The 26,300-nt window shown below is 47.3% G+C and overlaps 2 protein-coding genes across 7 annotated transcripts in view; both read right to left on the minus strand.

The window, feature by feature from the left end:
• Positions 1-26,300, minus strand: part of LOC308104861 (ankyrin repeat and SOCS box protein 12-like) — a 396,083-nt gene that overhangs the window by 25,974 nt on the left and 343,809 nt on the right. The gene's annotated exons all lie outside the window — the stretch shown is intronic.
• tanc2b (tetratricopeptide repeat, ankyrin repeat and coiled-coil containing 2b) overlaps positions 1-26,300 on the minus strand; it is a 332,731-nt gene that overhangs the window by 2,286 nt on the left and 304,145 nt on the right. For all 6 annotated transcript variants that reach the window (XM_080455415.1, XM_080455412.1, XM_080455411.1 and 3 more), the window contains 9 exons: positions 25,025-25,118; positions 24,676-24,809; positions 23,562-23,685; positions 22,385-22,560; positions 20,290-20,422; positions 7,994-8,085; positions 5,720-5,866; positions 4,321-4,421; positions 29-4,026 (listed from right to left, as the gene is read on the minus strand). In XM_080455415.1, coding sequence (XP_080311541.1) covers positions 1,785-4,026; positions 4,321-4,421; positions 5,720-5,866; positions 7,994-8,085; positions 20,290-20,422; positions 22,385-22,560; positions 23,562-23,685; positions 24,676-24,809; positions 25,025-25,118 — 3,243 coding nt within the window. In that variant the 3' untranslated portion in view covers positions 29-1,784. The remainder of the gene's footprint in view (positions 1-28; positions 4,027-4,320; positions 4,422-5,719; positions 5,867-7,993; positions 8,086-20,289; positions 20,423-22,384; positions 22,561-23,561; positions 23,686-24,675; positions 24,810-25,024; positions 25,119-26,300) is intronic.

Consider the following 26,300-nt stretch of genomic DNA (forward strand, 5'->3'; position numbering starts at 1 on the left):
TTAAAGAATCGCCTCAGGTCTTAATGGCCTAAAGTACAGTGATCTAGAGCTCTCGAGAGAAACCTTTGTGGATTTGTCTGCAAAACCGCCCCCGCTAGCTCGTACAAAAATGACAGCCCACCCAGATGTCTCCATCATTCTTGTCCTCACAAGCACACAGTTAAGCAAGGATTCAAAGGTTTGTTTATTGATTGGGAGCTTCTTTTTTTTTTTTAAGCCAAAGATGTCGAGGAAGGTTACGAGATTGAAAGCCTTGGCAGTTAGTTTAACTTCACACTAAGGCATTATCATGAGGTCTGTTTTTATAAGTATACAGTAACAACACGTTGAACACATTTTATATACAGTAGAGCATCCGTCTACCTGAGCCTGCAAACCTCTGGACAAAAACAAAAAAAAAGAGAACCATGGAAAAACCCCAAAAGAGAAAACAAATCGGTAGATGCAAAAATATATTCTAGTAACGTGTGCGTTTGAATGTTTCCCCGTCGTTACATGCAACTAAAAAAAAAAGCATTTTTTTAATAACAGCAACTTAGACAGTACCCAGAGATCTCGTAACGGCGCGCTCATGCACGTTTCATATTTCCCATAACTTTCGGGACCTGTGCGTCGATGCGTTTTATCCGAACCCAAACCTTTTTCGCTATATGAGCTCAAACCACCTCCGTTCATTCCCACTGGAGGGAGCTTGAGATTAGCGAGGAATCTACCGAATGGCGGGAAAAAAATATTATTTGCCTGCACTGCGACAAAAAAAAAAAAGCTTGTTTATCTTTGTGAAATATGACACAATGGAGGTAATTCTGTCACTCAGAGTTGGTCACATGTCCCTCGTTCCCCCTCCTCGCCCTGGCAGGTTTACCACATCCATCTCGCGGCGCCTAGCGGTGGGATGTGAAGGCAGGTTTTTCAACAGAATACAATTCAACGCCAAACTATGTTTTTGTATATCTATGTACAATATATAACTTAATTATAAATATTGTCATTTTTCTCTTAAGTACTGAGTTGTCGCGTTGCTTAGTTATTTTTTTTCTGTGAGCAATTTACAGTATCGGACATAGAATATTGTATTACATCGAGTAACGTTAAAGCCCGATCATACTTAGTTGCGCGGCCGGCATCGCGTGCCGGAAACAGCTGATCTCCGAGCTCGGAGCTTGGAGCTCGGCTACGTACTTCCGGCGCGCGATGCCGGCGCGCAACCGCGAACAGATCGGACGTTGAGAGCCTATGACTGTAGCAACCTTTGTTAAGAGCACACTTTGAAAGAACAGAAGATGGATACGCAAAAATCCACAAGTACAGAGAGTTCACACGGCTTCCTGCTTCCACTCTCTCGCAGTGTCGCGCGTAGCGTTCGCTTTGTGCCACACAACCTGGTAGATATAGTGCACTGTGTGTGTCTTTGACTCCGTACGAGATCACAGACGTATCCTTTATTCCTCGTCAAGAGAACGACGAGCCAAGTAATGGCTTCTTATATTTGTCGCTAGTAGTATTCATCCTCCAAGAAGAAGTCTGCGTGTATCGATGTTCCCTGTGTGAGATCTTCCCGTAATTCCTACGTGATGAGTCTGATTCCGTGCCACACACACACACACACACACTCACACACATCTACACACACTCACACACACACAAGAGGTCAGCAGCATCTGCTGTAGAGCCAAACATTCTCTGTGGTCTCCCGCTCTCTCTCTCTCTCTCTCTCTCTCTCCCACACGGGGCTCCGCCCCCCTGGGGGTGGGGCGCGGGGGGGCATGTCCGCCAACGTCACATCACACGTTCGACTCCACAAACGGTCTCTTTGGTTTGATGGGGGAGGTGGGAGGGCCCTGGGTTCGGGAGTCGCGGGACAGCTGTCGGTACATGTTGTCCTGGTAGGCCTGCGCCACGGGCAGCGTCCGTGCCACCTTCACGTCGGGGTAGGTGGGCACCTGGCTGACGCGCTCCAGGATGTCGCCGCCGCCGCGGGAGCCGTTGGCCAGCTTGCCGAGCGAGGAGGGCTGGGGCGCCGGGGTGTAGTAGCCGTCGTCCTCCAGCAGGTGGCCGTTCTGGGCGTTGTTGGTCTTGTTGTAGTAGGCGATGTTGCCCAGCGAGGTGGGCGGGCTGTAGGCCGAGCCCTGCTGGACCATCTGTCCGGGCGAGGTGGGGCTGATGGCCGAGTCCATGGAGGTCATGGCCCAGGGCCGCGACGGAGGCTGGTGCAGGTACTGCGCCGTCCGCGCCGTCTTGTCTATGATGCCCATGAAGGGCGTGTTCCGAGAGCGCGCCGACTCGCCCGGGTACAGCCCCCCCTGAGGAGGCGAGATGGGCGAGAGGTCGTCGCAGGAACGCTCGTACGCGATCTGCAGGGGGATCTCCATCTGCTGGATGGAGGAGGAGGGCCGGAAGGCGGAGCCCCCCGCGGAGATGTTGTTGCTGGAGGGCGAGAAGCGCAGCCCCACGCTCTGCGAGTGGATGAGGGGGCGGGGCGTGGGCACGTGCTGCTTCAGCTCCGCGGTGTTGGCGCTGACGGGACGCCTGCTGCCCATGTGCGGCATCTCCGGCGAGCCCAGCTGGCACTGCGGGGGCATGGCGGCGGCGTGGCGCTCCAGCACGTGCTCCGACACCGGGTAGTAGGCGGCCGACTGGCTGCGGCTGATCTGCGGCGTCTGGCTGTAGCGCAGGGCCCCCGGACCCCCGCTGCTGGCGCGGTAGGCAGAGGAGGGGCGCTGGGGCAGCTCGTCCTTCAACAGGCCCGCCTCCATGACCCCTCCCCGGCCCCCGTGCTGACAGAGGGCCCCGGCGCTCAGGCTGCCTTGGACCTGCGCCACGGGCCGCCCGTCCAGGGACGGCTGGTACACCAGGCGGCTCTCCACGTCCACGGAGCCCCCCTGGTAGCGGCCCCCCATGGAGTGGCCCCCCATGGGGCCGTAGCCGCCGTTGCCCCCCATGGCGGCGGGCTGGTTGGTGCGCACGATCTGCGCGATGGAGGGCTGCAGGCGCAGGCCCTGCGCCTGGTGGTGCTGCTGGGACAGGCCCTGCGCCTGGTGGTGCTGCTGGGACAGGCCCTGCGCCTGGTGGTGCTGCTGGGACAGGCCCTGCGCCTGGTGGTGCTGCTGGGACAGGCCCTGCGCCTGGTGGTGCTGCTGGGACAGCGAGGGTCCCGAGCTCAGCTGGAAGGAGCGCTGGCTGCTCATCTTGGACAGCGGCGACTTGGGCCTCCCGGGGAGCTGCTCCGTCTGGTAGCGCACCGGGGAGCCCGACTGCGAGCGGTACAGGCACACGCCCCCCTCCACCGGCGGGCTGGCCCGGTACTGAGCCGCCCGCCGCAGGGGCGACGGTGGCGGGCTCTGGTGGTCCATCCCCCCCGGGGGCGGCGGGCTGAAGCGGTAGGAGGGCTGGTGCACGGGGGAGGTGTGCTGGAGCGGCGGGCTGTGCGAGGAGCGCGAGGAGTAGTGGGAGTTCTGGTGCGTGGGCGAGAGGGAGGGCGAGGGGGACGTGTGGTAGGGGGCGCCGCGGGTGGGCGAGGACATGGAGGAGGAGGAGGCGGGGGGGTGGTGGTACTCGTAGGGCTGGCCCCCGTACATCTGCTCGGGGTGATGGTGGTGGTGGGTGGGGGAGAGCGGGGGGCTCTGGATGACGGGCAGGGAGGCGTGGGAGTCGGGCGGAGGCAGGCCCAGGGACATGGCCTCCAGCTCCTGCTCCAGGTACTCGTCGTCCTCAAACAGGTCCTGCACCGGCTCCATGTCCTCCAGCCGGGGCTCCGGGGGCGGGGGGAGGGGCAGGGGGAGGGGCATGGACAGGCACAGGGACTCCTCCCCGTCCTCCTCCTCCTCCTCCTCCTCCTCAGGGGGGGGCGTGGGGGGAGGGGAGGGCGGCGGCTGCTGCTGCGTGAAGGGCTGCAGCGCCAGCATGTCCTCCTGGCTGTACTGCCTCACCTCCTCCTCCACGCGCTGCAGGAGGCGCTGGATCTCCCTGTTGTTGGGGCTCTGCTGCATGGCTTCATTCAGGTCCTCCAAGGCTTCAGGGAACTGCCTAGAAGAACCAGGAGTTTGACTTTTAGTACGTTGGTATTCTTAAAGATGCACTATGCCGCTTTAAATCAACTCCTTAGGTCGTTTTTTTTATGTGGGGACTAAGGATGGAAATTAGCTTCTAGCTAAATTCTAGTTTACATGAGATCATGATCAGCTGATTAACGTCACGTTCATGTATGGATAGTTCATTAATGTGCATTGTCCCGTCTAAATAAATAAGAACATCATTTAATAATTCTAAAGTTGCAACATTTTTAATGCATTTGAATGCATCACAGTGAGTGGATTGTACCTGCTGCTACGTTTGGCGCGAGCCCTGGCGTAATACGCCTCGTAGGAGTTTGGTTTCAATTCAAGCGCCTTTGTAGCGAATTCCTCAGCCATCCCGAAGTCCTGCAGAGATGGGGAGGGGTTCGAGTTAACACAAAACTATTGCACACACAAATACAACACACCGTGGCATGGCTAAACTTCTTAAGCACAGTGATACTGACTTTGTATTCCCAATTATTGATTTTCTTTTTCTTTTCACTTGAATTTAATGTTACACAATCCTCTATGGGTGGACACTTGACCTAACGAAACGCTATTAAAAAAGCACAAAATAAAAACAACCCCCCCCCTCCTGGAACTACAGCCCTGCACGAGCCCAAAACTCCAGCCCGAGTCTGGCCCTGGCCAGTCGTGTTCAAGCCCTGCCCCGACAAGGGTCTGCAATTTATCAGCGATAAATCCATTGAACTTCTGTCCTTACCTTGTCAATGAAAAGAGAGAATTTCAACGAGCCCGAGTCCGAACCGAGGCCGATCTATTAATAAGAAACCTGACAGGCTTGCAGACCTCTAGTGTGGAACTCACTGGATCATTGTTGCTGAGTGCACCAGTTTACTGCCTTCAAACTATAGAGGCCGTCTAAAGCCTGATTCATACCGGCAGAATAGCAGCCTGGCCTCAGAGTCCAATCTTTAGCTATGGAGCAACTTATCTGGTGTTCAGTTCGTTGACGAAGCTGCACTAATCACGATACAGGGTTCAGTTCCAACAAGCCACACTTTGCAGCAGTGAAGAACTGGCCGCTTGTGGCCAAGACAATCTGTTACAATTTAGGCACAAATGTACATGTTGGCGAAATGTAAGAGATCTTTACGAATACTTCACCTATAAGTGTTTTAAACATAGATCATCATCTATGAACCAACTGTTCAGAGTATCAGTTTCACCAGACACATTTCCTGGTCATGCAAACTGTTCATTTATGCTCGGAGGTGGTTCTGTATTTGACGCTATGCATGACGTCAATATATGAGTGAGTGCACTGAGCTGTAATTGGTCTACTTTTGAGGGGACATAACAGACATACAGACACACACTATAGTTACTCCATAAAAACTGGTTGGAGGTCTTGTCTAGCAGTGATATAAGCTTGATTTATAGTTTGTTGTCAATAACAACACGGCCACCGCGCTTGTAGACCAGCTGTTTTCAGCACGTGACACCGGCACTAAAGTTACAATTTAATGACTCTTTAAAATGACCTTTTTAATACCGTCAAACTAAATGTAGCCTAATGCCTACAATTCCAAGTGCAGTTCAAACTATGAACTATAATTATTTTGGGGGGGGGGCGCGGCCTGAGAAGTTTGGGTCCCACTGCTCGACACGCGGGTGTGTCGTTCCCGTTGGAAACTCACGTTCATTTTCCTGCGACATCGGGACAGGTTGAGGAAGAGCGACACCTTGAGTTCCCTGAAGGTCTTGAGGTCGTCGCTGAAGCCCTCGCGGGGGAACTTTTTGAGGGCGTACTGGTAGCGCTGGGCCGCCTCTTTCACCTTCCCCTTCTGTTGGGACGGTGCATGGAGACAAAGCCTTTAAAAAACACTCGTCACTCGTCCACAGACTGAAGGGGTTGAGAACAGGATGATGTGTTAAGGCACAAGGTTTGGCTTGTGTCGTGTCTTTGATGTAAACTAGTCCAGTTGGCCTGATATCTTTGCTGCGTCATGTTTTCCAGACGGATCATTTTACATTATCCTACCGGAAGCTTACAATGATCGTATTAGAAAGAAAACGATCTTACACAGACCAAATATATATCAGGTGTAAATATGTAATTTCACAATATCTTTGGGTATTTATTGTAAGAAACGACCTTGTTTGAGACAAAAGCCCATCACATACAGTATGCTGCGTGGAAACGGGCAACTTCCTGGACCTTACTCAAATAAAAGCCTTGAACTGGACTGGAAAGACACGACCGGTGTTGTTAACGCCTCCATAAACAGGTCTAGGGTCAGATTTACTGATCTACTGACTTATTTTGGAAAAGCTAAACCGGATCCCAAATCAGCAGCCAGGGAATTTATTAAATTCACACACATTTCTGTGATATGGCGAAAATATTGCACATTTGGGCATTTTTGGAATTATTGATCGTACAGAGGGTGAAATGATCGAATAAAAACGATCATTATCGTACATCTGGCAACACTGTGCTCCATTGCATCACTTGTAAACATACAAACAATGGCAAATAATTTGGGAAATATGTATTAAAAATGTCCAGAGTCCAAACTCTATTCCACAGTGGTATCTTTAGGTCAACGTTTGTCCATTTTGAAACATCCTCATGCAGTGTGTATACATGATGTTATTATGAAACATCCTCATGCAGTGTGTATACATGATGTTATTATGAAACATCCTCATACAATGTGTATACATGATGTTATTATGAAACATCCTCATACAGTGTGTATACATGATGTGAAACATCCTCATACAGTGTGTATACATGATGTTATTATGAAACATCCTCATACAGTGTGTATACATGATGTTATTATGAAACATCCTCATACAGTGTGTATACATGATGTTATTATGAAACATCCTCATACAGTGTGTATACATGATGTTATTATGAAACATCCTCATGCAGTGTGTATACATGATGTTATTATGAAACATCCTCATACAGTGTGTATACATGATGTCATTATGAAACATCCTCATACAGTGTGTATACATGATGTTATTATGAAACATCCTCATACAGTGTGTATACATGATGTTATTATGAAACATCCTCATGCAGTGTGTATACATGATGTCATTATGAAACATCCTCATGCAGTGTGTATACATGATGTTATTATGAAACATCCTCATGCAGTGTGTATACATGATGTCATTATGAAACATCCTCATGCAGTGTGTATACATGATGTTATTATGAAACATCCTCATGCAGTGTGTATACATGATGTTATTATGAAACATCCTCATGCAGTGTGTATACATGATGTCATTATGAAACATCCTCATGCAGTGTGTATACATGATGTTATTATGAAACATCCTCATGCAGTGTGTATACATGATGTTATTATGAAACATCCTCATACAGTGTGTATACATGATGTTATTATGAAACATCCTCATACAGTGTGTATACATGATGTCATTATGAAACATCCTCATGCAGTGTGTATACATGATGTTATTATGAAACATCCTCATGCAGTGTGTATACATGATGTTATTATGAAACATCCTCATACAGTGTGTATACATGATGTTATTATGAAACATCCTCATACAGTGTGTATACATGATGTCATTATGAAACATCCTCATGCAGTGTGTATACATGATGTTATTATGAAACATCCTCATACAGTGTGTATACATGATGTTATTATGAAACATCCTCATACAGTGTGTATACATGATGTCATTATGAAACATCCTCATGCAGTGTGTATACATGATGTTATTATGAAACATCCTCATACAGTGTGTATACATGATGTCATTATGAAACATCCTCATACAGTGTGTATACATGATGTTATTATGAAACATCCTCATGCAGTGTGTATACATTATGTTATTATGACACATCCTCATACAGTGTGTATACATGATGTGATTGCAGCGTATAGGTAAAGGTGATGAACTCTGACCTTGTAGAAACTGTCGCCCTCTTCGATCAGCTTGCTGAGCAGGATGATCATGATGTCTGGTTTGGAGGTGGCCATGGCCCACGTGGCAGGACCTGGGTGACACAGGGTGACACACAGCAGCGTCAGGAAGACGCACACAGTGACAGGAAGCCACCACAGATATAGAGACCACATAAGGGACCAGACGCCACTGGGTGCCACGACACAACAGTAATAACAGAGATGACAACGACAACCATAACCATAACAACATTAACAACAACAACATTAAAGCTGATATAAGCTGTTTTCTGCTGACATAAGCCGATTTTTGGGCGATTGTTTATTTGTATTTTTAAATGTCATTTTATTATATTCAGACGGCTAACAATGCTCCCTAAATAAATCTAGTCTCTGTGACACTTCTAGGGGCCGCAGTCTGCCTCCAAAACTATTCTGTTATCTGTGAGAAGCTCCGTCATTGGTCCAGAAATACGTGCCCACTTGCGACTGACCAACCAGGGTGCCCCTCGTTGGGATTGGTTAGACCTGTCTGTCAATCATTTTAGCCCCGGGTCGGCCGGTTCATCCACCAATGAGCTGCTACTGACAGAGCTTCTCACAGATATAACAGAATAGTTTTGGAGACAGACTGCGGGCCCCAGAAGTGTCACAGAGACTAGATTTCTATAGGGAGCATTGTTAGCCGTCTGAATATAATAAAATGAAAACAATTTAAAAATAAAAATAAGCAAACGCCAAAAAATGCTGCTCATGTCAGCAGAAAACTACTTATATCAGCTTTAACAACAACAACAACAACAACGATAACCAAATGGAGGATGAGGGAGAAGAGGCAGAGAGAATAGGCTACCTGTTTTCTGATTGGATCATTCTACAGCGGTGGTTCTCAAAATGGGGTCCAGGGACCCTCAAGGGTTCCTTGGATGGGGTTCTGAATGGACCCTTACTAGGTCTGTAACTCTGAGAGTGTACAAATGGAACCAAATGGACCCTTACAGGTCTGTAACTCTGAGAGTGTACAAATGGAACCAAATGGACCCTTACAGGTCTGTAACTCTGAGAGTGTACAAATGGAACCAAATGGACCCTTACAGGTCTGTAACTCTGAGAGTGTACAAATGGAACCAAATGGACCCTTACAGGTCTAACTCTGAGAGTGTACACATGGAACCAAATGGACCCTTACAGGTCTGTAACTCTGAGAGTGTACACATGGAACCAAATGGACCCTTACAGGTCTGTAACTCTGAGAGTGTACAAATGGAACCAAATGGACCCTTACAGGTCTGTAACTCTGAGAGTGTACAAATGGAACCAAATGGAACGGGTCCATTTGCACACTCTAAGAGTTACAGGGGTCTTTGAGATGAAAACGTACAACCTTTTGAGACGTTTGTTTTTCTTAATTCCCCTTGGAGCACCAGGCCAGTGGGACCATCACACCATCACAATAAAGCATGAGTTATACTTTGATGCACCACACAGAGACGATACAGGGTTTAAGTGGTTAATGCTGCTTGAATCAATAATAAACGATTATCTCTGATAAGGTAAGATGAGATATATAGCAGTTTTTTTAAAGTACATTTTGTATACTTTCTATCCCGATGCCGTTTGGTCCCACCCACTTGGCTCTGTTTGGTCCCACCCACTTGGCTCTCTTTGGTCCCACTAGGGCTGACCTTCGATTGTAATTTTCATAATCGAGTTTTTTGGCAAAAAAACGATCAAACTTCGAATAATCGGCGGAGGCCGGGGGGGGGGGGGGGTAAAAAAAAAAAAAAAAAAATCGGGTCGCTAATCTGCCATGAGCGCGAGGCTGCGCTGGCCTGCGCTGTTGCCCTATCTCTGCAGTCTGCAGCCAGCGAAATTAATACATTAATACATGCATTGCTAGGTTGGATATGCTACTTGTCTTTGGATTAACCCCAAACATATAAATATAGTAGCAGACTAGCAGTAGGCTATATTTACAGGTAGAGATGAGAGACAAACGCATAACTGGACTTAATAAGCACCTTTTATTTATACAAATGTCTTTTCAAACACATCATGGTAAAAAATATATACCATAGGCTACTGTACGAAAGTTTCACAGCTCTTAAACTTTTTAAATGTTAGCTAAACCAAGTTCTTTGCTTTTTATTAAACAAAAACACATTGTTTGTTTCACAGTGTAACCGCGTCAATTGAGGTTATGAAAGCAGTGACGCACAATTAATTACGTACGACCCGCTCCGACATAAACATGAACTTTAAGTCAGGCATTACCTCTAGTTCCTTCATATTATATACAAACAAAAAATAAAAGGGTAGGCCTAACACTGTAAGTTTGGCTACCGCAAAGTGCACACACTGTCAAGTATCAGCATATAACGAACGGCATCGCTTAACTGAACAAAAAATGAACTCTAAAGCCATCATTTGATCGAGGCTTTTTGAAAGCAGTAAAACACAAATAATTAGCTACTAAAACACAATAAAACTGTGTCGAAAAATTAAATCCTCCATCTCTAGGCCATCATTTGATCGAGGCTTTATGAAAGCAGTAAGCACAATGAATGAATTACCTACTGTCTAAAACACAATAGAACAATGTCAACAAAAAAATGTATTCCATCTAAGCCATCATTTGATCGAGGCTTTATGAAAGCACAACGAAATAGCTCTATAATAAATAAAATAAAAATAAATTATAGACATAATGCCTTCATTTGAGGCTCAATCAATAGGCTTCTGTTGCCTACATTTTTACAAAAATAAAGACAGACACAATGAAGTTAAATAAAAGCAAGTTAAGGCTGGTGGACAAATAAGGAGTCTGACTACTCACTGCTGTGCTTTTGATTGAACTCGTTTTTGATTGTGTGCCAAAAAGACCAACGTGTCCACATTTTTTGGCAACAGGGAACTTCTAGTTTTGTTAACAATAAATCCCGCTTTCGAAAAGATGCGCTCCGAAGGGGTTGAAGTGGCAGGGATGCAGAGAAGACGCTTTGATAGAGTTGCCAACTTGGGAAAGCGGTGCTGATTTAACCTCCACCATTTCAGTGGGCCGGTTTCCGCTTTGGATCTGTCTCTTAAAAAGTCAGTCAGTTCATCTTCTGCAGTGCCGCCACTGCGGGGTTCATCTTCATCGTCCATCAAGAGGAGTCGGTCAATGACGATATCTCGGTCCGTTTTAGCCCTCTTTGCCGGTGAAGCCGCGTCAATGTCTTCGTCCCCGTCACTCTCAGAAAAGGCAGCCTGGAGAGCCAGGCGCTCAGCCAGACGTGTCACCTCTGTGTGGACCTGTTGCTTTCCCAAGTCGGACAGCCACTTTAACTTCTTGTAGCGGGGGTCCATGGCTGCGCAGAGGACAGCAGCATCAGTTGGGTCTGAGATTCGCCACCTCCTATTAATTTCCTCCGACAGTTTACTTTTCAGAGCTTTTGTGGCGGGGCTGTCATCATCTTCCTCTGTCAGATATTCTCTTTTTAGATTAATCAGCATTGGTACTACTGCTGATAAGGACACATTTTCTTCCTTTGACAACAGCTCAGTCAGAGTGAGGAAGGGCTTCAAGATGGCGACAGTATCCTCTGCGATGGCCCACTGGGCGGTTGTCAGGTCCAGAGCTCGGTCCTCTCTTTTAGTGACGTCTCGGTCAGAAAGGACAGCCGAGATTGGCCACCGTTGCTCGCACAGACGCTGGAGCATTGAATACGTCGAGTTCCAGCGAGTTGCGACGTCTTGAATTAACTTGTGCTCGACTGCTGTCTCGCCTGGCTGTGACCTCTGTTTAGCCTTTAACGCCGTAGTTGCTTTGGAACTCTTTTTGAAGTGGGACACGAGTCTCCTAGCATATCCCACGGTTCGGTTTACAGGGTCATGATGTTTTAGTGCAGCATTGATGCACAGCTGGAGCGTATGCCCCGCACAGCGCACCCCCCTGACATCACCCCAATCCGCCTCTGCTTTCAGTGTATTGAGACACAGAGTCATATTGGACGCATTGTCGCAAACAACTGCAACTCTCTTCTTTGCGGGTATGGCGTAAGCATCGGCTACGTCTCCAAGTCTCTGTGCAATGTTTACACCCGTGTGAGCCTCCTCCATGGCCCTAGTCTCCAACACATAGTTTTTCATTTCCCAGTCGTTGTTTATCATGTGAGCTGTCACCGTCATGTATGCCTCCATGTGTAGACTGGTCCACATATCAGTTGTGAAACTGACAGCAGAGCACTTATCAATTTCTCCTTTAACCTGATCACGAATGTAACTGTGTTTTGCAGAAAGAGCATGAGAGATATTCTCTCGCTTGGGCAAAGTATACAGTGGCTCCAGTGATTTTATTAAGTGTTTAAATCCCTTCCCTTCCACAATGTTTATTGGTCTCATGTCCTCTGCGATGAACGAGACTAGTGCCTCAGTTATGACACCCTTCCTGGATTCCGTAAGAGTCCTTTTAGTTATTGATGACTCAATAGTGGTTTGTGTCCCTGTCCTGCTGGGGCCGGCTGATGAAGCATCCAGTTTAAGCAGATGCACCTATAAACGCATATAATGATAACAATTAGTCAAGTTGCTTGCTAATGCTAACTACATTAGCCATTGGCTTAATGGATGTGCAGTGCTGCTACGTTATGCTGCTACTTACGTTTATCAAGTGGCTCTTCAAACTTGTTGTTGAGTTGAGGTATGCCATTTTCTTTTCGCAAATCTGGCATTGTGCTTTTCTGGTGTTGTCTGGGCATATTTTAAAATGCAACCACACTTCTGATTTCTTCGCGGACATGCCTGCAGGCTGCTCTTGTTTGTTTGTTGGCGGCTTTGATTAACACATGTCAGGAGGACGTCGTGACGTTGCACTGGTGGGAGCAAGGTAAACGTATTGAGGCGCATGGTAAGGCACGCGGCCCCCCCCCCAATCGCTGCGAGGGTCCATTGCTGCGCAGATTGTACAATTGGGGGGGGGGGGGGGGGGGGGGGGGGCGGGAGGGGGGTCATTGGGGGGGTTTTTTACCAAATAAAAAAAACGGCCAATTACTCGATTTTTTAAAAAAAGTTCGAAGCATGTGCCATCGAACGAAGCTTCGAATATTCGAGTTGTTTGGGTCAGCCCTAGGTCCCACCCACTTGGCTCTGTTTGGTCCCACCCACTTGGCTCTCTTTGGTCCCACCCACTTGGCTCCATTTGGTCCCACCCACTTGGCTCTGTTTGGTCCCACCCACTTTGCTCTCTGATAAATTATTGTCCAACACTTTTTTTTTTCAAGGTTTGGATCTTTATTCCTACAAGACTGGAATCTTGTTGATAAGATGCCAGTGTTGTACGTTATAGGAATGGAATGGCACAAACTGAACAGGAATAATGCAAGAAGAACAACAACCACAATGACAACAACAAAATCATCATCAACAACAACAACAACAAAATCCCATCTCTGATCAAAGCCTCATGAGTGGGATTCTGTGGCTGTTGTCTTTTCCATATCCCTGCAACAACAACAACAACAACAAGAACTGTACTCAACACACATGTAACACACGCACACGCACACACACACACACACACACACACACACACACACACACACACACACACACACAGAGTAAACAATAGATGGCAAGAAGGAGGGGGGAGGGCTCTTGCACAAGGGAGACAGAGAGTAGGAAGGCAAGCAAGGAGGAAGATGAGAGGATTTGTGCAGGCGTTAGGAGAGAGAGAGAGAGAGAGAGAGAGAGAGAGAGAGAGAGAGAGAGAGAGGTTGGAAGGTGGAACCACGGGGGGCATCGATGTTTCTGACCTGACCTGCAGGGAGGTGACACCAACACCAACGAGAACAAAATGCAACGTGACGCTAAACCTGGATCTCATGTAGCGGGGGGGGGGGGGGGGGTGCAGAAAGGCATTACAAAACACATGCAGCACCACTTAACAAATACCCCCTGATGCACACTAGTGAGTGTGGGGTCTGGGTTGGGGTCTGGGTTGGGGTCTGGGTTGGGGTCTGGGTTGGGGTCAGGGTCAGGGTCTGGGTCGGGGTCTGGGTCGGGGTCTGGGTCGGGGTCTGGGTTGGGGTCAGGGTCTGGGTTGGGGTCTGGGTTGGGGTCTGGGTTGGGGTCTGGGTTGGGGTCTGGGTTGGGGTCAGGGTCTGGGTTGGGGTCTGGGTTGGGGTCTGGGTTGGGGTCTGGGTTGGGGTCTGGGTTGGGGTCAGGGTCTGGGTTGGGGTCTGGGTTAGGGTCTGGGTTGGGGTCTGGGTCGGGGTCAGGGTCAGGGTTGGGGTCTGGGTTAAGGTCTGGGTTGGGGTCAGGGTCTGGGTTGGGGTCTGGGTTAAGGTCTGGGTTGGGGTCAGGGTCTGGGTTGGGGTCTGGGTTAAGGTCTGGGTCAGGGTCAGGGTCTGGGTTGGGGTCTGGGTTAAGGTCTGGGTTGGGGTCTGGGTTGGGGTCAGGGTCTGGTTTGGGGTCTGGGTTAAGGTCTGGGTTGGGGTCAGGGTCTGGGTTGGGGTCTGGGTTAAGGTCTGGGTTGGGGTCAGGGTCTGGGTTGGGGTCTGGGTTAAGGTCTGGGTTGGGGTTAGGGTCTGGGTTGGGGTCTGGGTTGGGGTCTGGGTTGGGGTTGGGGTCAGGGTCTGGGTTGGGGTTAGGGTTAGGGTTAGGGTTAGGGTCTGGGTTGGGGTCTGGGTTGGGGTCAGGGTCTGGGTTGGGGTCTGGGTTAAGGTCTGGGTTGGGGTCTGGTTTGGGGTCAGGGTCAGGGTCTGGGTTAAGGTCTGGGTTGGGGTATGGGTTGGGGTCTGGTTTGGGGTCAGGGTCTGGGTTAAGGTCTGGGTTGGGGTATGGGTTGGGGTGGTGCAGGGCCACTGACTGTCATCATGCAGTTCCTTAGTGGGATGGAAGAGCGGTAAAAAACATCCTGGCACACCACAACGTCACACGGGACCCCTGGAGGCGGTGGGCATTAAGTGGGCATGCTTGCGGGCACGAGCCATGGAACATGAAGGGGCCGTTGGAATGGGTTGTTGCACACCGAAAAACAGCAGGCCTTGTGGATCCGCTATTTTCGGTACGCGACTCAGGCGCACAACTCAAGATCCGTTACACACCGGGAGCCATTAATTCACATTCATTTAAAGAGTTTGTGTCACGATGAGAACATCCACACAGAACACAAATATAACATATAATAATAATAATATAACAAGGTGCTGAAGCCACGCCGTTTATTCTAAGAACAAGGTGAAATAAAAGCATCAACCAGTGTGAATGAGGCGTAACCAAATTGATAGTTTCTTCTTTCTTCCGGGCGTATTTTCGGTTTGGTTTATTCGTCAAGCTCCCGTTGTGTAAGGACCTGTGGTCTACCTCTCTCTAGGTTCAATCCCCACTGACGACATTAAGGGCCAGTTATACCTGGTCGTGCACCGGGTGTCGCGCAGCAAGAAAACAGCAGATGTACAAAAGCTAACAACGCAACACACTCTCACTCCCCCACATGCATAATTATCGTGACTTCTTGGGACAATATGAGAACAAACATCAAAAGGTGAAGTCCTGCGTACTTCCACACTCCAGGACTGTGGAAGTGCCGTTCTCAAACCCCCCAAAAACTATTAAAACGACAGAAGCACGCCGTCTAAAGCGGACGTGAGCCACCACGAGAGGCACCGCCGGGCGAGCCGTGAGGCGAGTGAGTCGCCGCGTCGAGTGCTGCGCAGTCTGCTTCATCCGACTCGGCGCCGTTCGAGTTAATGTCCCGATAGGGACAGAATCGTAACTTATATCGAAAGGAAATTGTTGCTAAATGCGACGTATTTACATTGCATTGCATGTGTGGTGTTCATTAATATGTACTGTCCCTCCTAAACATATGAATAAATAAATAAGTCACCCGTTTGCCATCTTGGGAGTGAGAATGCGTTGAACGCAGGAGTGAGAATGCGTTGAACAACGCGTTGCAGCGCGACACATCGTTAGCTTGTACATCTGCTGTTAGCTTGTTGCGCGATAGCGGCTCGCTACAAAGTATAAACCAGCCTTGGTGGTGAACCGTCTACCTCAAGGTTCAATGCCTCTGTCAGTGATAATACCTCAAGTGTGACTTTGTATTTTTTTGTTTGTCAGTTTGAGAGGGCAGGTCGGGGGGAGTTGTTGGGTTAGCTAAGCTAAGCTAGCCTCGCTGACACTTTGAGGAACGACACAGAAGACAAACACATAAAAAAAGAGCAGATATATATAGAGCTGTCAAAATGCCTGCTGGGGTGAGAAGTCGACAGCCTCGGCTTTACCTCGGGGCCGACTGGGCAGCGTCTGACATCCTGGGGGGCCGGAGAGAGAGGCGGGGGGAGGGGGGGTTCAAGGGCCGGGAGGGGGAGGGAGAGGGGTGTGGGGGAGGGGTGTAGAGGGGGGTACGGGGAGGAAAGGTAAGGAGGGGGTGGTCGGGTGGTCATGAGTGGGGGGAGAGGTTCGCCAGAGAATAAAGGGAGGTGGGAGGAGGTGGGGGGGGGGCATGGGAGTGAGAGGAGGAACGAGAGAGAGAGAGAGAGAGAGAGAGAGAGAGAGAGAGAGAGAGAGAGGAACGACATAGAGAGAGAGAGAGAGAGAGAGAGAGAGAGAGAGAGAGAGGAGGTGATGGCAGGAGGAGGAGGAGGAGAAAGTGAGAAAAGAAGAACAGAAAAAAGCAGCAGTGAGAAGCGGAAGGTAAAATAAACAAATAAAGGAATTTAAAGAATAAAATAGAAATAAGGAAATTAAACAAACACAGAGAAAGAGAAGCAGCAGCACCCGCTAGTGGTAAAAACCACCACCTGCCTCTGTTACCACAGACAGAGAGAGGATGAGAGAGAGACAACATGATGACACAGAGAGAGAGAGAGAGAGAGACAGAGAAAGAAAAACAGTTACGTGTGACAGAGAGAAAGAGAGAAATAAATACGTTGGGTTTCCATCATCCACCTGTTTTTTATGCAAACTTTTGAACCGCGCATAAAAGAACCTGAGTGGAATAGCAGACAATTTGAAACATCTTTTTTTTTGCCGATTTAATGTGCTAAATGCAGACTCACCTAAGACTCCACCTCACCCCCTAGCACCCACCTCTTCAGACTCCACCTCACCCCCTAGCACTCACCTCTTCAGACTCCACCTCACCCCCTAGCACTCACCTCTTCAGACTCCACCTCACCCCCTAGCACTCACCTCTTCAGAATCCACATCACCCCCTAGCACTCACCTCTTCAGACTCCACCTCACCCCCTAGCACTCACCTCTTCAGACTACACATCACCCCCTAGCACTCACCTCTTCAGACTCCACATCACCCCCTAGCACTCACCTCTTCAGACTCCACCTCACCCCCTAGCACTCACCTCTTCAGACTCCACCTCTCACCCCCTAGCACTCACCTCTTCACACTCCACCTCACCTCCTAGCACTCGCCTCTTCAGACTCTACCTGACCTCACCCCCTAGCACTCACCTCTTCAGACTCTACCTGACCTCACCCCCTAGCACTCACCTCTTCAGACTTCACCTCACCCCCTAGCACTCACCTCTTCAGACTACCTCACCCCCTAGCACTCACCTCTTCAGACTCCCCCTCACCCCCTAGCACTCACCTCTTCAGACTACCTCACCCCCTAGCACTCACCTCTTCAGACTCCCCCTCACCCCCTAGCACTCACCTCTTCAGACTCCACCTCACCCCCTAGCACTCACCTCTTCAGACTCCACCTCACCCCCTAGCACTCACCTCTTCAGACTCCACCTCACCCCCAAGCTACAAGCTAATAGCGTGGTACCGAGTGCCCCTCTACGAGCTTGTAGATCTGCTATTTGTGAAAATATATATATATCTTTTTAAAGCGAACATTTTTAACTAAAATCTTTGCTTCTGGGGTCCCTGGACCTGGACCACAACATGTTTTCAGGTCCGCGGCCAAAGACACATCATCTTGGGGGTCCTTGACATTAAAAAATCACACCCAGTGTGAAGTGGGCGGTGTGGTCATCACAGTGGTCATCATAGTGATGGAAGCTCACTTCCCAAAAAAAATGATTTTTTTGAAGTGCATAATCCTATTTATAGGTTATTAATGTCATCATGTGTCTCGCTAGCCAATCACAGTGCTGAATAGAGTCAGCCAATAGAGTCAGCCAATCACAGTACAGGACAGTGGGCCAATCACAGTGCAGGAAACTAATACTAATGAGGTGTCCCAACCCCACTTATAGGGGGCTACACCGCCCAAAAATAGTGAAAACCACTGATATATAGCAATGTAAAGGATTTAGAAGACATTTGTAGAATCCCCAGAAGCAAAGATTTGAGTTAAAATACAAAATATGATATATTCAAAGATTTGCACACATTTTCACGATAAAAAAATCAGATCTACAAGCTCATAGTGCGGCACTCAAATAATAATAAATAAATACTGCATATCGGTCTAATAATATGCATATCACCTGACTGGAGAAATAGTGCCACCTACTGCTTATCCCAATGAACCAACTCCTAATATTAACATAAAAGCAGAAGGCACAATGAATTCACATGTTCTCACGCTGATGACTTCTGACTATTTCTGACTTTAATCCCGTTTAGAAACGTGTGACATGAGTTGTAATGGAAACCCAACTAAAGACACAGATAGAGAGAACATAGCAATAAACAGCAGAACACACATCAACAGCCATGAATAAATGGTGCAGCGTCAGCCGTAGGCAGCGGGGGGCGCTAGCACGCCGTTAGCAAGGTGGTGGTGGTAGCGTGGTGGTGGGTGGAGGAGGTGGTGGAGGGGGGAGGGGTTAAAGCTACATGGAGACAGGAAGCCTGAATCCATGGCCTGCATTGGCTGCAGTTAGTGATGGGACCAACTAGCGCTCGTTTTCAGTGCATCAAGTCATTTTGTTCAGTTCGCTTGGAAACAGATCAGTTCTAATCATTTGTTCACCGTTCGGTTAGTTCTGGGTTCCGCCCTCCTCGCGTGGTTCGGTCCAATGACGGAAGAGGAACATCAACTCTTCAGCCCGATCAAAATGTTGCATTTTGCGGCCGACTGACCGACTGAACCTCGCGTCAACGGGCTTTCCGCGAGGAAAGGGAACTGAACGACTCGAGGGATAACTTTTTATGGGTATAAGGGAACTAGTTTGTTTCCGTTCAACGAAAATAACCCGTGTTCCTTCCAAACGATTCACTCACGAACGACCCCAACACTAGCTGCAGTGAAATAACAGGGCTGGGAAGCCGTGATCTTAAAGAAGGGAGCGTTGTTCAAGCCCGTTATGGTTCTCAGAGCCCTTTCATGCAGCTCTTTGCGCTCCAGTCCACACAGACATTAAATAAAATAAATGACCTTTTTCAACTGCTGGCGCGTGGCAACAGTTTTCAAAATGGTGGCTGCATGGTTTCTGTGGGGGGGGGGGGGGGGGGGGCAGGCCAAAATAACCTTTCACCGTGTAACTTGTGGCGATTAGGGGGCGCTATATTTAGAGCGGTGCCCTTTGTGTGCTTTAAATGCCGGGCCAGTTGGTTCTCAAAGTTTGGTCCATGGACCCCAGCATGTCCATGACTTCCATGAGGAGTACAGTCTCGCGTAGCCATACGACTATTCCACACTCTCTGAATGCTGTATATACTCTGGAACTACACATGTACGGAAGCTGAGAACGGAACCTGTCAACTTGCTCATCATTTCCGTTCACGAAAATATATTTAATAATTAATATCATAACACTTTATTTTACAATTTCCATTTCTGATAAGCAGCAAGCTATATATAGGGCATAGCAGTGGCGGACATTTTCTGGTTCCACTCCAAAATAGTCAATGCATTTTCCCCATTGACATTTCCAAAAATATTTATAGCAATTATTTTAAGCCTAGAATCAAGCCATCCAGGGTCCTGGTGAATCATGACCATAAAACGTTTGATTCTGTGAAAAAAAACTTTTTGAAAACGGCAAAACAAAGGGTATTTATTAAATATAGTATATCGTATAATTAAATATAAAATAAAAATCACAGATTTTTTTTTTAATTTTAATTGTGAGAGGCAGCAGCCTGGCTCGCGAGACTACATGACGAGGTTCCAAACGGACGCTTAAAAGGTCTGTAACTCTGAGAGCGTGCAAATGGAACCAAATGGACCCTTACGGGTCCATTTGGTTCCATTTGCACGCTCTGCGAGTAATGGGGGTCCGTGAGATCAAAACGTTTGAGAACCACCGCACTATAGGGCTCTGTACAGTATGTAGTGTGTGTGGTGTTGCTAGCCGAGAGAGGGGGGGGGGCTGGCACCCTGGTCTTCTTACCTATCTTGGCTCCCTTCTTGAGCAAGGCCACCACCACCGAGGTGTTCCTGCACCCCACCGCCCGGTCCAGGGGCCGCATGCCGCTGTAGTCCACGTGCTCGATCATGGCCCCGTGGTCCACCAAGAACTGGACCTGAACGGGACCCAACGCAACCACCGGCACATGGAGGGAGGGTTAGTGGAACATAAATGTTTGGGTCATCATTGGGCGACCGACCACTAAGGCATCCTGCTCTGGCATGCCCTCCCTGACCACCAGAGGGCACCGCAATCTGCTGATGCTTTTAAAAGAGGACTAAAGACATACCCATTGGGTGCCAAAAACAAGCCCCCAGAGTTGCTGAGAAACATTGAAGCTGCCACCCCAGTGGCCAAAGCTGGAACTGCAGGCGGGGAGAAATACATGCACGCGCAAAACATACTGAGAGATATTTATATTTATACATATAAATATGTAAACATATTATACATACATACATATGTATTTACATATAAATATGCATCTCGAGTGTATTTAATAAATATCTCGCGTTCAATCCTTGACACACGGGCTGCCGTAGAACGCAAAAAGGACACTAGTGCGCATGCTCATAACTCTATGGGGCGTCAAAATCGAACCAATAATTCTACTTCCGGCAGGTTTCCGGGTGCTTCAAAACGCCACTGAGCACATTCATTGAAATGATAGCTGGGGCGGGGCAATCCGCCCTCTAGTTATATTATACCTCTATGGCCAAAAACTTATATTTACGTTTTTGGAAAAAAATATGATTTTTTTTTTTTTTTTTCCTTCACAGCACCAGGAGATATAATTTTTCGAAGATTTAGACTCCAATCCACTTCCTGGTTAACTTATGACTTCAAAAGCCTGTATCTCGGCTCCTGTGTACTTTTTATTTTTACAATGTATTTTTGACTATTTTCAACTGGCTGCAACTATGGAACGGATTAACGAATGTTTTTAATTCCCCCCCCCCAATTGTACGAGACCTGTATGTGTGTAATGAGGGGATCACCGTGAGGACGGTGATCACTGAAAATATTTTGTGACTACTTGAAAAAGGTTCAAAAAATTGTAAAAAATCCCGGCACTCAACGTATAATATTTTAATAAACCTCTGGCACCCTAACGTTTTTTTTTTTTTTTAAATTTATGCACTGCTGTTACTTACTAACCCATTAAAACCGGGAAAGCATTGGCTATCCAAAAATACCAGATGTACAAGCTCACAGCGCTTCGTGCAGCGCTGCAAGCAAGCTTGTACGTCTGCTATTTTTGAACACTCAAACATTCAAAAATGTTGAAAGGGTGAGAACTAGGGGTGGGACGATATATCGATATATCGATATATCGCGATACTTTCTCCCGCGATAAATAATCGATATGCTGCCGGAAAATATCGATATTAAAAAAATAAAAATAAAACTTTTTTTTTTTTTTTTTTTTTTTTTTTTAAGTTTGTGATACGTTGTTTTTCCTACTCTGTATTTGTGTAATGATGATTTTGAACTGTTTGGTGCTATTTTATGTGTTTATGAATTGAATACAAGGACTATCGTGATATATCGTTGGTGAATTTTCATGCAATATATCGTGATATCCCAATATATCGATATTTTCACATATCGTGATATATCGTTGGTGAAATTTCTTGCAATATATATCGAATATCGTGATATCGCAATATATCGAACATCGTCGAATATCGTGATATATATTGTTATCGTGGGCCTAATATCGTGATATATATCGTATCGTGAGGTACCCATATCGTCCCACCCCTAGTGAGAACTACTGAGTTAACAGGCATTTTGTGTAGAATCGGCCTCGGGTCTTCTGTCAATAAAACATTCAATCAATCAATCAATCAAAAAAAAAGAAAAACCCTTAGTATTTAGTGAACGGACCACTCACCACCTCAGAGTAAAACCCTTAGTATTTAGTGAACGGTCCACTCACCACCTCAGAGTAAAACCCTTAGTATTTAGTGAACGGTCCACTCACCACCTCAGAGTAAAACCCTTAGTATTTAGTGAACGGTCCACTCACCACCTCAGAGTAAAACCCTTAGTACTTAGTGAACGGTCCACTCACCACCTCAGAGTCCCCGTAGAAGGCGGCCAGGTCGAGGGGCGTGCGGCCGTTCTTGTCGGCGTGGTCGGTGGCCGAGCCGTTCTCCACCAGGCAGCGCACCACCGCCAGGTGACCTTTAAGACACGCCCAGCTCAGAGCCGTAAGCCCCTCCTTGTCCATCAGAGGCAGAGAGGCTCCTGGGAGGAGAAGAAGAAACACAACAAGAGGTTTATAAAAGGGATAGATGTCTTTGGGCTATTCCAAAATAGCAGATCTACAAGCTCATAGCGCGGCAGTGCTATGAGCTTGTAGATCTGCTATTTTTGAAAAATCGTGACAATTTGTGCAAATCTTTGAATATATGTTTTTTTAAAGCGAACATTTGCGAACACATGAGGTTTCCACCTGACAGAGACGATATAAAAAAACACTTTATAATAAGGCAGTGTGGTTCTCATCAAAGTGTGGTCCGGGGACTCCCCAGGGTCCTTGAGGGTGTTCCAGGGGGTCCACAGGAAAACATTTTATTATCACAATCAGTTTAACCACTTTAACTCTATATACATCAGATATTTGAAAATAGACTATCTGCTATTTAAAAAAATAAAAGCGTCAATTGTTTTTAGGCAAAATAGGGCAAAACACAGTTTTTTCACACGGTAAACGAACGGAGAGCTCCGGTTGTATATTTCTTTACTCTAGACGACAAACAGTTATCGTCGTTGTGTTTACCAACGATCTGAAACCCGATCATAAGCTAAGCTAAGCTAAGATGGAAATACGTCTACAGCCACCGGATATGACGTTTGCAGCCTGTTTGGGAGGCGGAGAGAGAGAGAGAATGGAGACGTAGAGAGAAAACGTAACTCTTTGAGTGCTTCTCTATCTGTCGTGTGTGTTTATAAACAGAGCCAGACAAACGATTTTAATGGATATAACAATTCTGTGAGCGGTTGAAAAGGGTTATAAAACAACAAATCGCTGGCACTGGGGTGAGTACATTATGAATAAACTCTGGCAGTCAATGTGTTAATAGTTAATTAACATCTTCAGGTGGCGCTAGGGATTGACCTGGCACACTAGCAACCGCCTCATACGACCTAGCGACTGCCTAGCACAGCGGCCATCGTCTCCAGAAAATGCACATTTCTCTGGTTCCCTCTGGTAATTGAACATAAGGGGGGGGTGGGGGGCCCACCTTGTGCCAGCAGGAACTCCACGGTGCCCAGATGCCCCTCTGAGGCGGCCATCATCAGTGGGGTCCTGCCCTGCTTATCAGCCAGGTTCACGTCAGCTCCATGGGTCAACAGGAGGTCCACGATCTGAACACACACACACACACACACACACACACACACACACACACACACACACACACACACACACACACACACACACACACACACACACACACACACACACACACACACAGATTTAGTTAACTATAATAACCCTGTTTAATCCATTCAATACAGGAACGCGTCTGTGTCTTTGCCAATTAAAAAATAGCAGATCTACAAGCTCATAGCGTGGCACAGAGCGCTATGAGCTTCTAGATCTGCTATTTTTTAATAGGCAAAGAAATCTTAAAATGACACAGATGTGTTCCCGGTCTAAGGAAAGAGGACAGTGTCTATGGTTCTGACATGGTGTGTTTGAGGAAACAGGACAGTGTCTAAGGTTCTGACATGGTGTGTTTAAGTAAACAGGACAGTGTCTATGGTTCTGACATGGTGTGTTTAAGGAAACAGGACAGTGTCTATGGTTCTGACATGGTGTGTTTAAGGAAACAGGACAGTGTCTATGGTTCTGACATGGTGTGTTTAAGGAAACAGGACAGTGTCTATGGTTCTGACATGGTGTGTTTAAGGAAACAGGACAGTGTCTATGGTTCTGACATGGTGTGTTTAAGGAAACAGGACAGTGTCTATGGTTCTGACATGGTGTGTTTAAGGAAACAGGACAGTGTCTATGGTTCTGACATGGTGTGTTTAAGGAAACAGAACAGTGTCTATGGTTCTGACATGGTGTGTTTAAGGAAACAGGACAGTGTCTATGGTTCTGACATGGTGTGTTTAAGGAAACAGGACAGTGTCTATGGTTCTGACATGGTGTGTTTAAGGAAACAGGACAGTGTCTATGGTTCTGACATGGTGTGTTTAAGGAAACAGGACAGTGTCTATGGTTCTGACATGGTGTGTTTAAGGAAACAGGACAGTGTCTATGGTTCTGACATGGTGTGTTTAAGGAAACAGGACAGTGTCTATGGTTCTGACATGGTGTGTTTAAGGAAACAGGACAGTGTCTCTCACCTGCCAGTGTCCCTGTCTCACGGCGCTGAACAGCGGCACGATGCCCCGCCTGTTGGGCTGGGCCACGGCCGCGCCCTGCTCCAGCAGCAAGCGGCACACCTCCAGCTTCCCCCGACCCGACGCCGCTGTCAGGGCTGGAGAGAGAGGGGGGGGAGAGAGAGAGAGAGAGAAGAGAGGCGGTACTGTGTTATGAACATAGGCGCCGAGCCAGTGGGTTCTATATTTCCGCTTTAGGCTAACAGTTTGCTACAGTTTTTGAAAGCAGGGAGATTGTCCACAGTTACAAGTCGAGCATAAGTGTTTTTGCACCCCCCGACCCCCCCAGAAGGTCATAGGTCATAGTTCCTACCTGTCTCTCCCCACAGGGAGTCAAAGTTGTTGATCTGAGCTCGTTCCACCTCCTCCTCATCCTTCTCTGGCAGGTCCAGTAGATAGGACACGATCTGGTGGAAAGAGAAGGTCTGAGTTAAACCGGGAACGCATACTGTGTCATGTTAGATTCAAATCTTTGAATATATATATATGTTTTTCAAGCGAACATCTTTAATTAAAGTCTTTGCTTCTGGGGGGAGGGGGTGGGGGGGGGTCCCTGGAACAAGATATTTTCAGATGGGGGTCTGCGGCCAAATACATTTCATGTTTGTGGTCCTTGACATGGAAAGGTTTTGAGCATCACTGATATTATAGCAACATAGGCTTTTCAGAAAACTACTAGACATTTTATAATGGGATTCAGGTCTTAATGGGTTAATTGATAAGAGTGTGAATGGGAGCTATAAATACTGGTCAGTATTAAAACATAACACACTATTTAGAGTTGAGTTAAAGTGTAACGTTACGTAACACCACCACATGTGGGAGTTTTCTGCTCTCTAAATATTAAAATGATGATTACAAGCAACACAGCTGCAGCTAATACCATTAACGTGTGTGTGTGTGTGTGTGTGTGTGTGTGTGTGTGTGTGTGTGTGTGTGTGTGTGTGTGTGTGTGTGTGTGTGTGTGTGTGTGTGTGTGTGTGTGTGTGTGTGCCAGGAGGCAGACAGTACTATTTGACTTTTGTCTTTTCACCTGTAGAGGGCAGCACACACACACATTTGTCCTGGTGTTGAGTTGCACTGGAAGAGCAATAAGGATCATTATTAACCTGATGTGTAAATATGAGATGCTGTAAGTATTTATGACATACTGCACACATTAAGATCCTCAGTGTTAAGGTTACATTTGTACACTCTAAAGGTCCTTACACACCGGGGCGATTTTTTCATGCGAATAATACGCTTTTTTTTAAAACCTTATAAAGTCAATGCAAGCGTACATGGCGCGAAAAAGCGGAAAAGCGAAGCGAAAAAGCGTCTTTTAATTATTCGGAACGAGTCCGAATTTTGCGTATATTCGCACATTCGCCGGTGTGTAACCGCCTTAAGAGTTAAATTAAGGCTGAGGACTTTAGTGTGTACAGTATGCTTCTGAAGGCACATTATATGGGAAATGATTTGGGGTTAGAGCGCCTGTTTTAGTTCACTCAACATTCTGCGTATTATGCAAGGTTTTACAACCAATGCTAGCCTTGGTGGATGGAATAATAATAATAATAATAAACTTTATTTGTATAGCACCTTTCATG

The sequence above is a fragment of the Gymnoscopelus braueri genome (genome assembly GCF_963280865.1).
Source record: "Gymnoscopelus braueri genome assembly, chromosome: 17".
NCBI classification, from domain to species: Eukaryota; Metazoa; Chordata; class Actinopteri; order Myctophiformes; family Myctophidae; genus Gymnoscopelus; species Gymnoscopelus braueri.